We start from the raw sequence: 13,650 nt of genomic DNA, 5'->3' as shown, positions 1-13,650 counted from the left end.
ATCCTCTCTTTTTTTTCTTTTTTTAAAATTGTTATTATAAAGGTGATGTACAGAAGGGTTACAAGTACATAAGGCAAGCAAAGAGTACATTTCGTTCCCTGTTTTTCCCTCCCATCCCCATTGACAAGTTATATAGTTCATTTTCACCTTAGTATCTAGTGAGTACCATGAGATCCTGTCTTTTAAAAAAAAGGCCATGAGCTGGGAATGTAGCTTAATGATAGAGTGCTTGCCTAGCATTCATGAAGCCCTGGGTTCGATTCCTCAGTACCACATAAACAGAAAAGCCAAAAATGGCATTGTGGTTCAAATGGTAGAGTGCTAGCCTTGAGCAAAAGAAGCTCAGGGACAGTGACCAGGCCCTGAGTTCAAACCCAGGACTGTCAAAAAAATAGTAATAATATTACACTTGTAATCCTCTTTAGGAAACTGATATCTGATGATCACAGTCAGGACCAGCCAGTCTGGTCAGGAAAGTTTGTGAGATTCTTATCCCAGTTAAACACCAAAACGCCAGAAGTAGAGCTGTGGCTCAAAGTGCCAGAGCACTAGCCTTGAGCACAAAGGGTCAGGGACATTGCCTAGCCCTGAATTCAAGCCTTAGGACAGGTGGTGCTTGAGCTCGCTTATGCGCACGCGCGCGCGCGCGTGCGCACACGCACGCACACACAAGCTAGACGCAGTGGCTCATGCCTATACTTGAGAAACAAACCAGGAGGATCACAATTTGAGTCCAGCCTGAGTTCAAAACCCAAAACTAGGGGCTGGGAAGGTGGCTCAGTGGTGGAGTGCTTGCCTCGCAGGCGTGAGAGAAATGGGAATGGTAATTAAAAATTATTTCAGAGCTGCCAGCAGCAGAGACACATGTAGGCATTATGGGATAAATAGGACCATGGGTCTGACAGGTTCCAAAATGACGACACATCATTTAGCTGAGTTGCTGGGACCACCTGTGACCAAAGTCAATTTGTAAAGAGAGTTTGTATTTTTTTCACGGGGCTTGAACTCTGGGCCTGCGTGCTGTCCCCCAGGCTCAAGGCTGAGGGACACTTAAGCCACAGTGCCACTTCTGGTTTTCTGGTGGTTATTGGAGATAAGAGTCTCATAACTTGAGATGCAAAGTACTGATGGCTAGCATGTGCTCCTTTGAAAATGTTATGCAGTCCCAACACCTGCTAAGGCTAAGCTCCAGATTCTTTACTGCAGAACAGGCAGGTGGCAGGGAGGAATGGCAGGCCAGGGCAGCCATCTTCCTCTTTACATAGAAGGCTGAATCCTAACACTTATTTTTTTTTTTTGGGGGGGGGGGGTGTCCAGTCATGGGGCCTGAACTCTGGGCCTGGGCGCTGTCCCTCAGCTCTTCAGCTCAAGGCTAGCGCTCTACCACTTGAGCCACAGTGCCACTTCTGGCTTTTTCTGTGTATGTGGTACTAAGGAATCAAACCCAGGGCTTCATGCACACTAGGCAAACACTCTACCTCTAAGTCACATTCCTAGGCTAACAACTGCTTTTGTTGGGCAGTGATAGAGGTGTGTTAGCCAAATGTCTCCAGCCTTTGCACACTCAGTCTTAACACTTGGGACACTTCTACAAAGGAGGGAAACTGGTAAAGGTGAAGCAGAGAAAACATGGTTGTACAGCTGTTTGCTTTTCACGTCTGTCTCAGACGTGGGGATGGGTTTGAGATGCGTTTGTGAGCTGGTCTGGCACTGATGTCAGCCCTTCACCGTCTCTTTCCTCACCAGTGCCCTCTACGCCCTGGGGATGACGGCCGTGGGCCTGGCCATCCTGTGGTACATTTTCCGTCTGACTGGGATGACCGGAAGGGAAGGCGGATTCAGTGCTTTCGTAAGTTGTACAAATCTGAGCCCGCTGGATGTACATCTCTTGAGTGTTTTTGTCTGTGCCTGCTGAGTCCTATAGGATGAGTACTGTTGGGGAAAATGAACTGTTGCAAAGGCCAGCAGGAACCCTCAGTCGTGTGGAAGGTGTGGAGTACCCATATGAACCCAGCACCCTTCTTCCAGTGAATTAGCTAATGGGAAAGTTTATTCCATGGCATCTTGTCAACTAGAAATGGTTCCTCTTCCTCTGTCCCCTCCTTTGGTTTCTACTAGCTTGGAAGCTGAGAAATATTAAAGGTATCTTTAAAAGACATTCAAAACACACCAGAAGCTGGGCACTGGTGGCTCACGCCTGTAATCCTAGCTACTCAGGAGGCTGAGAGCTGAGGATCGCAGTTCAGAGCCAGCCTGGGCAGCAAAGTCCATGAGACCCTTATCTTCAATAAACTACCAGAAAACCAGAAGTGGCACTGTGGCTCAAGTGGTAGAGTGCATACCTTGAGCTGAAGAGTTGAGGGACAGCACCCAGGCCCAGAGTTCAAGCCCCACAACCAAAAAAAAAAAAGCACACTAGAACTTTCTTCCTGTGTTGGGGCATTTCTTCTTTCTTTCTTTCCCTCTCTCTCTGCCTGCCTGCCTGCCTGCCTGCCTGCCTGCCTGCCTGCCTGCCTGCCTCCCTCCCTCCCTCCCTCTCTCCCTTCTTTCCTTCCTTCCTTCCTATTCCAGTCCTGGTGCTTGAACTCAGGGCCTGGCACTGTCCCTGAGTTTCCTTTGCTCTATCGCTCTATCACTAGACCCACAGCACCACTTCCAGCTTTTTCTGCTTATGTGGTGCTGAAGAATCGAATCCAGGGCCTCATGCATGTGAGGCACCAATGAGCCACCTTCACAGCCTTGAGAGGTGCACATTTTAAGAAATGGCCCTGGGGCTGGGAATGTGGCTCAGTGGTAGAGTGCTTACCCAACATACATGAAGCCCTGGGTCTGATTCCTCAGCACCACATACACAGAAAAAGCTGGAAGTGGTGCTGTGGGTCTAGTGATAGAGCGATAGAGCAAAGGAAACTCAGGGACAGTGCCAGGCCCTGAGTTCAAGCACCAGGACTGGAATAGGAAGGAAGGAAGGAAAGAAGGGAGAGAGGGAGGGAGGGAGGCAGGCAGGCAGGCAGGCAGGCAGGCAGAGAGAGAGGGAAAGAAAGAAAGAAGAAATGCCCCAACACAGGAAGAAAGTTCTAGTGTGCTTTTTTTTTTTTTTTTTGGTTGTGGGGCTTGAACTCTGGGCCTGGGTGCTGTCCCTCAACTCTTCAGCTCAAGGTATGCACTCTACCACTTGAGCCACAGTGCCACTTCTGGTTTTCTGGTAGTTTATTGAAGATAAGGGTCTCATGGACTTTGCTGCCCAGGCTGGCTCTGAACTGCGATCCTCAGATCTCAGCCTCCTGAGTAGCTAGGATTACAGGCGTGAGCCACCAGTGCCTAGCTTCTGGTGTGTTTTGAATGTCTTTTAAAGATACCTTTAATGTTTCTCAGCTTCCAAGCTGAACCCAGGGCCTCATGCATGCAAGGCAAGCACTCTACTCCTGAGCCACCTTCCCAGCCCTCTTAAGTGATTGTATATGTTGGATGCCTGCCTTATTATTTACTTTCGGGACTTCCTAAAAGTAGGATTTGTTGGAAGGACACGCACCTTATGAAGAGTTTTTTTTGTTTGTTTGTTGTGGGGCTTTCACTCTGGGTCTGGGCACTCAGTTCTTCAGATCAAGGCAAATCCTCTACTACAAAGCCATAGCACCACTTCCGATTTTCTAGTGGTTTACTGGAGATAAGAGTCTCACAGACTTTCCTGCCCTGGCTGGCTTTGAACCATGATCCTCAGATCTCAGCCTCCTGAGTAGCTAGGACTACAGGTGTGAGCCACCAGCTCCAGCTTAAGAGCTTTTTCTATCCTGCCCTATCCCTCTCAGAAATTTATAGTTAACATTTCTATCAGCAGTTTGCAATACTCTTACTATATTGATTTTATAATCAAAGAAAGAAATGACGCAGGACATGGGGATTACACAGGAAAGGGTAGTTGGTGAAAAGGTACTAAGTTGCCTAGTTGTGTGGGAGAGGTATTTGTTGATGTTGGATTGGTATTTTTTGTTTTATTTCATGTTCCTAAAGATAGAACACAGTGCTTCATGAATGCTAGGCAAGTGCTTTACCACTAATTAGCAGGAAAAGCCAAGGTTTTTCATCCTGTGTCTGAAGAGTGACCTGTGAACCCATCTTTGATGCTGGTGGGCTGCTGGTGAGGAGGCAGGAAGGACATGACATCAGCTCAGCTTGCTAAGGATACAGAGCTCCCATCCCCTAACTCTTTCTGCACAGAATCAGCTTAAAATGGCTCGTTTCACAATTGTGGATGGGAAAACAGGGAAAGGAGTCAGCTTCAAAGATGTGGCAGGAATGCACGAAGCCAAACTGGAAGTTCGAGAGTTTGTGGATTATCTAAAGGTAAGAACCAGACAGAATTAAGTTACCAAAATGAAACCTGGGGTAAACAGATGGCCTGGGCTGGAGTTCTTCAGATTTGTTATGTTGTAGGGGACACCCCCCCCATTAGTGGGGGCACCAAGCCCCCACTAATGCCTATTGCACTTAAGTAGTATCAGCCCACACAGGGTTGTTGAGCAGAGCAGAAAGGTCATAAGGGTGCACCATTGGCTCTGCTGTCAGGCACTGTGGTCTCTTGGTCCCTGGAGACCCACTGGGACTGTGGCTGCCTTGTGTGAGGCACTTGGTGCCCTCTGAGAGCCTGCATGGTGAGTGGACTGTCTGTTGCTGTATAGAGTCCGGAGCGCTTCCTTCAGCTTGGTGCCAAGGTTCCAAAGGGGGCCCTGTTGCTTGGGCCCCCCGGCTGTGGGAAGACATTGCTAGCCAAGGCGGTGGCTACGGAGGCCCAAGTGCCCTTCTTGGCAATGGCTGGTCCTGAGTTTGTGGAGGTCATTGGAGGTAGGTGTGGATTTGGGGCTGTGGTCACATTGGCCCATGGGTCGGGTGGCGTGTCCACATACCCTTCCTTCCTCGGGTAGAACTGAAGGAAAAATGCAGCACAAGTTAAAGGATGCTGTGAGTGGTCATTGCTTTTCACCTGTGGCCTGCTAGACCAGAAAGCCCCTGGCCACTCCTGCGGGGTGTGGCCTGTTTTAGGTTTAGTTATTCTTGGTGGATGGCTTTGCCTGGTTCTGGCCAGAGTATGACTTCAAGCTCTCCACTGCTGGCCTTCTAATGCTCTTTGTGCCCCTCAGGCCTGGGTGCCGCCCGTGTGCGCAGCCTCTTCAAGGAAGCCCGGGCACGGGCTCCCTGCATCGTGTACATCGATGAGATCGACGCAGTGGGCAAGAAGCGCTCCACTTCCGTTTCTGGTTTCTCCAACACTGAGGAGGAGCAGACCCTCAACCAGCTCCTGGTGGAGATGGATGGTCAGTGCCGAGTGCTCTCCCCTCCCGTCACACTGTTCTGGGCCGATGGTGGCGGCCCTGCCTTCTGTTACAGCGCAGAGAGGTTCACTTTGCCCAGTCACCAGTGTGTCATCCTGTCGTCCCCAACCTCCCCATGAACAAACAAGTCAGCACCTCACTGCCTCCAAAAACACAGCGCTTGGTAGGCACTGGTGGTGCATGCTTGCAATCCAAGCTACTCAGGAGGCTTAAGAGCTTTAGATTGCAGTTTGAAGCCAGACCAGGCAGGAATGTCCATGAGATTCTTATCTCCAGTGAACCACCAAAAAGCTGGAAGTGGAACTGTGGCTCAAGTGATAGAGCACTAGCCTTGAGCAAAAAAGTTCATGGACAGTGCCCAGGCATAACCTGAGTTCAAGCCCCAGGACTGATACAAAACCAAACCAGGTGTTTGTGACTTAAGCCTCTGATCCTAACTACTCAGGAGGCTGAGATCTGAGGATTGTGATTTGAATCCAGCACGGGGCAGAAAAAGTTTCTGAGACTCGTATCTCCAATTAATCAGAAAAAGCTAGAAGTGCAGCCTTGTGGCTCAAGTGGTAGAGTGCTCTCCTTGAGAAAAGAATCCAGGGACGGGCTGGGAAGGCGGCTCAGTGGTAGAGTGCTTGCCTCACATGCATGAGGCCCTGGGTTCAATTCCTCAGCACCATATAAACAGAAAAGGCCAGAAGTGGCACTGTGGCTCAAGTGGTAGAGTGCTAGCCTTGAGCTGAAGCACTGAGGGACAGCACCCAGGCCCAGGGTTCAAGCCCCACGAGTCTCAGGGGCTTCCCTGACCAGGCTGGCTTTGAGCCGCAATCCTCAGAGCTTAGCTTCCTGAGTAGCTAGGATGACAGGTGTGAGCCACCGGCCCCAGGCTTGCATTGTTGAGATGTGATGAAAAGGTTTACGTCTGGTTCCGCCTCAGTCCCTCCTGCTTTGTGTCTCCTGGGTGGTGTCCTGTGAGCACTTTCCTCAGGGCCGCAGCATGGTCAGCTGCCACCTAAACGCTCACCTTGCACACTCACAGCAAGTGCTCAAGAAGGCCAAGTGTCAGTCCTAAATATCTTTGGAGACGTGGGTGAGGTGGTTCACTTTCTGACACACTGTCCACAGCAGTAGGGGCATTTCAAGGGTACCTTTCAGGCAGACCCAGAGACCCACGTCAGGCTTAGCTCTGCTGTGCTTCCATCTGACCAGAGTGGTCCTCCTCGTTCAGAGAGAGCGCTGGGGTCTTCTCCCACATCTTGGTCTATGTGCTCTGCAGGCTGTATGTCAGCAGATGGCGTGTATCAGTGGCTTTAACTGGCCTTTTGTGTGATGGTACTGGGGCTCAGACTCAGAGTTTGCACCTTTACTTAGCCTTTTTGGTTAAGGATATCGCTCTACCACTTGAGCCACACCTCCACTCCTGGGTTTTTGGTGGTTAGTTGGAGAAAGACTTTTCTGCCCAGGCTGGGTCTGAATGTTGATCTTCAGATCTCAGCCTCCTGAATAGTTAGGATTACAGGTGTGGGCTGCAGTGCCCAGTCTGACTGGCTTGTGTGGTTGCTCCTGGACAAGTATCTAGCTTTGGGCTCATGAAGAATCTTAGAAGATAGGTTGAGTTCTAGCCACAATAGGTTGAGGGAGGTAGCATTTGTGACCAGTCAGGCTATGGAACGCGTGTGTTTCAGAGCCTTCTTGTTAGCTGGGGACCTGGCATAGTGCCAGGCTCAGAGCATGGACAGCTTTGGGATGCTGACTGGACGTTTGGACCTCGGCTTCCACACACAGGGCCATGCGGACTTGAGATGCTGTGGCATCACAAAGGCCCTTCCTGGTGCAGTGACAGCTCTCTGGGTTGTTTTACTTTCTTGTTTTTGTCTTTAGCTTTTTTGTTGTTTTTGTTTTTGTTTTTGCAGAGCTGAGGACTGAACTCAGGGCCTTGTACTTGCCATAAATCTTCATCCTGTGGTTCTGTGACCTTCTGTAAGTTGGTGAGGGTCTTTCTAGGTGATCATCAAAGAAACTCAAGTGATCTGGATGTCAGTGGCTATGCCTTAAACCCCAGTTATTCAGGAGGTGGAGATCTGAGGATCACAGTTCAAAGCCAGGACAGTCCATGAGACTCTTATGTTCAATGAACTACCAAAAAGCAAGAAGTGGCGCTGTAGCTGAAGTAATAGAGTGCGCATCTTAAGCAAAAAAAGCTCAGGGATAGTGTCCAGGCCCTGAGTTCAAGCTCCAGGACTGGCATACACATACACACATGCATATTCACACATGAAAGAAGGAAAACTCAAGTGAAACTTTTTTCTTTTTCTTCCTGAAAGCAAGTTTTATTTAAATAAAGGATTAAATTCATTTCTAACAATGAAGCTAGAAGGGAACAGTAAAACAAGTGAACTCACTTCACATGGCGTTGGACTTGTTGAGACCAAGCAGACCCTGTATCTGCTTACCTTGTCTTCCACTCTTGTAAATATTTTTTCACTAGATGTTTTCCTCTGAGCCAGACCTCTCTGTACGACCATGAAAATAGCTGCCTGTACTCCAACATTGGCTCTTTCCCGGGATCCTGCCACTGATGGCCTCGCATAGAGCTGGGTCAGCACCAAGAAGTCCCTTTGTGTCCCACAGCTGTGCACACTTGGCCTTCAGATGATCTGAGGAGAGTCTTTGTTGTCTTTCCGGAAGGAACAATTTTGGCTCATTGAAGTGGAGAGGGAACTTGGCAGATGCTGGGCTGTCTGTCATGGGAAACTCATCAAGGGAAATAGAAACCCCAGTCATGAGAGCCTCCTCCGAGATGCTGTAGTGTCTGTGGGACTCTCAAACTGCAGGGGATCCACGGAGAGCGCTGGCTTCCCACCAGTTCACGGCACTGTCACTTGGATTGCAGGTTCACAGGAATAGAGGGCTTCGGCATGTGTGGGGGAGCTAATAGGGCGTGTGGGCTCCTGATCCCAGACGGGAGTCATTAGCAAACCTCAACAGGGCTGTAGCACAGGACAGTGTGGCCTCAGAAGTGGAACACTGCGTGGCATGCCCTGGGCACACACACATACACACACTCAAAATCAAGTCTTGCAGGGTTTTCTGTAAGGTTCCTCCTCACAGCAGAAGAGCCCTATCAGGTGAGCCTTGATGACTCAGAAGAGCCAAATACAAACCATGCTGTCTGGAGCTAGGCACTGTGGCTCATGCCTGTCATCCTAGCTGCTGGGAGGCTGAGATCTGAGGATCGTGGTTTGGAGCCAGCCTGGGCAGAAATGTCCATGAAATTCTTTTCTCTAGTAACTATCAAAAAAGCCAGAATTGGCACTGTGGCCTTGAGCAGACATATTCAGGAACAGTGCGTAGGCCCTGCGCTCAAGCCCCAGGACCGGGACAAAAATTAAAGAAGGTAATAGATAGCCTGCACTGGATGTTTGCCCTGCGCATCTTGCATAGCCAGGCAGCCTGTATGGTAGTGCCAAGCGGAGCCCTACCTGTTCTCAAGGCTAGTGCTCAGCCACTTGAGCCACAGTCACTTTTAGATTTTTGTTGATCAATTGGTAATAAGAGTCTCCAGTTTGTCTGCCCAGGCTGGCTTCAGACTGCAGTCCTCAGACCTCAGCCATCTGAGTAGCAGCTAGGTTATAGGCCTGAGCCACCAAGCAGTGTTTGGCTCTTTCTTACAGTGCTAGAGATCAAACCCAGGGCCTGCTGATTCTTTCTGTTTGTTTTTGGCAGTATTACATTTGCTAGGCTCTACCACCTCAGCCATGCCTTCTGCCCACTGTGATTCCTAAAAAGTTTTACATTTAAGCCAAGTGCCAGTGGCTCACACCTATATTCCCAGCTACTCAGGAGGCTGAGATCTGGAAGGCCATGGTTTTAGGCTCTGCAGAAAGTTTGCATCTCCAACATGACCAGCCAATAGAAGAAATGGAGGTGTGGTTCCAGTGACGGTCATACCAGCCTGGCAAGCTCAAGGCCCTGAAAGCAGCTGGCACTGACTGAGAACATCTGCCAGGATGTAGAAATTAACATGCAACTCCAAGAGTTTCGTGTTCATGTTTTGTTCAAAGATTGTACAGGAGTTACTCTTTCTTTTTTCTTTTGCCAGTCCTGGGCCTTGAACTCAGGGCCTGGGCACTGTCCCTGAGCTTCATTTTGCTCAAGGCTAGCACTCTTACCACTTGAGCCACAGCACCACTTCTGGCTTTTTCTGTGAATGTGGTGCTGAGGAATGGAACCCAGGGCTCCATGCATGCTAGGCAAGCACTCCACCAATAAGCCACCTTCCCAGACCTGTACTGTACTCACTTTACAACTCATCACTGTAGGTCTGTGAGATATCTTAGGTCACAGCACTTGGGCTCATTTAGCTTTGTGTTATAGGACTTTTCAAACATCTTCAAGTAACAGAGAGACGAGTAAGAGCCCTGACTGTTTCCCTGCTCCTTCCATATTTGTCTGTACCTCTATTGCCTTCCCTCTCCCCAAGGGGTACTTTAAAGCAAACCCAGAATTTTGAACCATAAGTGGTATGTGTGTGTGTGCGCGCGTGCACGCATGCGTGTGCATACATACATGCACGTGCACGTATTTGCATGTGCACCAGTACTGGAGCTTGAACTTAGGACCTTCAGTCTTTGCTGAAGGCAGTTGGTACTTCACCACTTGAGCCACAACTCTACTTCCAGCTTTTTTGTGGTTAATTAGAGATGACTCTCTTGGATTTGTCTGCCTGGGCTGTCTTCAGACCTCAGTCCTCAGATCTCAGCTTCTTGAATAACTAGGATTATACAGCTATGAGCCACCTACATCTAGCTTCTGAATGTGTTTCTTTACAATCAGGTAAAGGCCACTGTGTCCGCGTTACACTCAAAGGTCTTCCTAGGACCTGCCATCTGCTAGGTTCTAGTGGGCACTGTTGTGCAGTGAGCTTTCTCACTAGATCCAGCTAAATTCATACACAACAAGAGTCAGGGTCATTTTTTTGAGCCAGCCTTGCAGCTTGAATTCAGGACCTGGGCACTATCCCTGAACTTTTGTGCTTAAAACCTGTGTTCTACCACTGAGCTATACTTATAGCTGATTAGAGACAGCATCTGCTGTGTAAAAAGTTTGCAAGAGTCCATCTCATCACCAAAAAGTTTGGCATGGTGGTATGTACCTCTCATCCCCACTGTATACAGGAAGCAAACCAGTCTGTGGTCCAGACTGGTTTGGGCATAAATGGGAGATGCAATCTCAAAAATAACCAAAGCATAAAGGGCTGGGGGTGTGACTCAACCTGCTTAACACACTTAAGAACCAGAGTTCCAGCCCCAGTACTGGAGGTGGGGGTGGGAAAAAGACAGTGAGTGTTCAGATAGCACAGCAAGAGCCCTGAGATAGAAGGGGACCAGCACCCTTCTCTCTCCCCCCTCCCCCCCCCCCCCCAGTCTGTGACAGGATTCCTGGGCTCTACCATGGACATCACTGCAGCCCTAGGGACAACTCTGCCTCAGTGGACAGCCAGGGATGTAGAGGCTGTTTTTGGACAGGCAGGTTCTCATTTTTCATGTGGCTTTGGTTAGAAATCATCAGTACCCTACTCTTGTGTACAGGAGGAAGCCAAGGTTCCTCTTCATCCTCTGCTTTGTGCTGAGAAGGGATTCCCTCCCGCTGAGGTACTGTGTTCTGTCCCCTCAGGAATGGGCACCACAGACCACGTCATCGTCCTGGCATCTACAAACCGAGCTGATGTTTTGGACAGTGCTCTGATGAGGCCTGGCCGGCTTGACCGACACGTTTTCATTGATCTCCCTACATTGCAGGTCAGAATCTCAAAAATTGTGTCAAGTGTTGCTTCTTCCAGACCTGGGTTTGGTGTGCACCAAGCACTAACCTCCTCAGCTAGAAACAGGACATGACCCCTCTGGGTACCATCTAACTAGTGTTCGATTTTGTTTGCTTGTGGGTTTCATTTGTTTTTGTGCTGATCCTGGGGCTTGAACTCAGGGCCTGGGTGTTGTCCTGAGTGTCTTTTGTTTCTTGTTTTTGTTCATGGCTAGTGTTCTACTGCTACAGCCACAGCTTCACTTTTGGAAATTAATTGGAAATAGTAGTTTCATGGACTTACCTGCCCAGGCTGGCTTTGAACTGTAAACCTCAGATCTCAGCTTCCTGAGTAGCTAGGTTAATAGGTGTGAGCCAGTGGCACCTGACTTTTTTTGGTGTGTATGATGCTAGACTTTGAATCCAGGGCATTGCACTTGCACATCCACAGAAGGCCTATCAGCCCTTTTCACATGGTGGTCTTCAGCATTGCCCAGGCCAACCTCAGAATGTGATCCTCTGACTTCTCCCTCATGCTGGATTATGGGCATACTTGGCTTGATTAAGATTGAATCGCACTAACTTCTTGCTAGTCTTGAACTCTTAGTCCTTAACTGTCCGGTAGCTGGATTATATGTGTGAGCTGCTGGGGGATTTGGGGGGAGGGAGCAGGAGGCGGGGAGGCTGGGAAGGTGGCTTTAGTGGTAAAGTGCTTGCCTTGCATGCATGAAGCCCTGGGTTCAGTTCCTCAGTACCACATAAACAGGAAAAGCCAGAAGTGGTGCTGTGGCCCAAGTGGTAGAGCACTAGCCTTGAGCACAGAGAGGCTCACGGATAGCACTCAGACCCTGAGTTCAAGCCCCAGGATTGGCAAAAAAAAATAAATAATTAACTAATTAAAGGAAGGAGTGACACTGTCCAAAAAGAAATGTACTCTTTATCTAGTGTATATAATTAATTCCTCTGTATGTTATCTTTGTTTGTTTGTCGGTCATAGGGCCTGAAGTCTGGGCCTGGGCACTGTCCCTCATCTCTTCAGATCAAGGCTAGCGCTCTACCACTTGAGCCATAGCGCCACTTCCAGCCTTTTCTGCTTATGTGGTGCTGAGGAATCGAACCCAGGGCCTCATGCATGCAAAGCAAGCGCTCTACCACTGAGCCACCTTCACAGCCTATGTATATCACCTTTATGATAACAAAAAACAATTTTTTAAGCTGAGGGACAGTGCCCAGGCCCTGAGTTCAAACCCCAGGTCTGGCACCAAAAACAAAACAACAAAACAAACTGAAAACTGCCTGTAATGCTGGGCACCTGTGGCTCATGCCTATAATCTTAGCTATGCAGGAGGCTGAGATCTGAGGATCCAGTTTGAAGCCACACTGGGTAGGAAAGGCCAGAGACTTTTACCATCAATTAATTTTGTGTGAAAAATCTGGAAGTGGAGCTGTGGCTGTAGTGGTACAGCACCAGCCTTGAGTGAAAAAACTAAAGGAAAGCATCCAATCCCTGAGATCAAACACCAGTACTAGCACCAAAACAAACAAAAGCCAGTTGTTTGTGTGAGCCATGTTTGCTGGGAGTGAACCCAACCTGTGTTTCCCTGTTTGTGGCAGGAGAGGCGAGAGATTTTCGAGCAGCACCTGAAAGGCCTGAAGCTGACCCAGACCAGCAGCTTTTACTCCCAGCGGCTAGCAGAGCTGACCCCCGGATTCAGTGGTAGGTCTCGGATCAGCAGACAGCGTGCTCATGAGGCCGCTGATTGCAGCTGCACCCTTGGGTCTTGGCCTCCCACCAGGAGCTCTGCTCCTTCTCTCGAGTGGTATTGGGTGAGAAGGATGAGACGCTCATGCAGAGAACAGGGCCGCAGAGTCCAGTCCTAGGCATCTGAACAGCCGTTCTGTGGCCTGCGTTTACTCCAGGGATAGAGTGGTGAGGTCCATATGCCCAGCGTGCCATTTGCAGCAGGAACGGTGTGCAGAGCACTGGGCCCGTGCTCGCGTGCAATGTCCCATGGGACCTTCTGGCTTAGACTACGCCCTATGTGAGAGGCAGGGGTTGGAACTTAAGGTACACAACTGGTGCTCTGTCTCTTGGGCCACGTCTTCAGCCTGGCTTTTGCTGGTTATTTTGAAGATAGTATTTCTTGGGCTTTTCTGTCTGAGCTGTCTTTGAACCACCCTTCTCCAGATTTCAGCCTCTCAAATGTCTAGGATTGTAAATATGAGCCACTGGAGTCCAGATGTATGATTCTCACTTTAAGTGTTTATATAGATTTAAAAAAGAATTTCTCCCATGTTGGTTATCCTTTAGTTTTAGTTTAGTTATTTTTGTTGTTGCTGTTTTTTTGGGTTGTTTTTGGTCAGTCATGGGGCCCTGGGCCTGGGCGCGGCCCCTCAGCTCTTCAGCTCAAGGCTAGCGCTCTACCACGTGAGCCACAGCCCCACTTCCACTTCTTGCTTTTCTCTGCTTATGTGGTGCTGAGGAATCGAACCCACGGCCTCATGCATGCAAGGCAAGCGCTCTACC

The 13,650-nt window shown here is 49.2% G+C and overlaps 1 protein-coding gene across 2 annotated transcripts in view; it reads left to right on the top strand.

The window, feature by feature from the left end:
• Spg7 (SPG7 matrix AAA peptidase subunit, paraplegin) overlaps positions 1–13,650 on the top strand; it is a 44,910-nt gene that overhangs the window by 12,088 nt on the left and 19,172 nt on the right. The window contains exons 6-11 of one of the 2 annotated variants that reach the window (XM_042702225.1): positions 1,747–1,849; positions 4,219–4,344; positions 4,680–4,842; positions 5,139–5,312; positions 10,998–11,122; positions 12,738–12,840. In XM_042702225.1, coding sequence (XP_042558159.1) covers positions 1,747–1,849; positions 4,219–4,344; positions 4,680–4,842; positions 5,139–5,312; positions 10,998–11,122; positions 12,738–12,840 — 794 coding nt within the window. The remainder of the gene's footprint in view (positions 1–1,746; positions 1,850–4,218; positions 4,345–4,679; positions 4,843–5,138; positions 5,313–10,997; positions 11,123–12,737; positions 12,841–13,650) is intronic. The other variant, XM_042702226.1, reaches the window with a different exon arrangement.

The sequence above is a fragment of the Dipodomys spectabilis genome, unplaced genomic scaffold, assembly GCF_019054845.1.
Source record: "Dipodomys spectabilis isolate Male_0828 unplaced genomic scaffold, ASM1905484v1 ptg000318l, whole genome shotgun sequence".
NCBI lineage: Eukaryota > Metazoa > Chordata > Mammalia > Rodentia > Heteromyidae > Dipodomys > Dipodomys spectabilis.
Note: the sequence above shows the minus strand (reverse complement) of the source record. Positions and strands in the feature narration are given on the sequence as shown.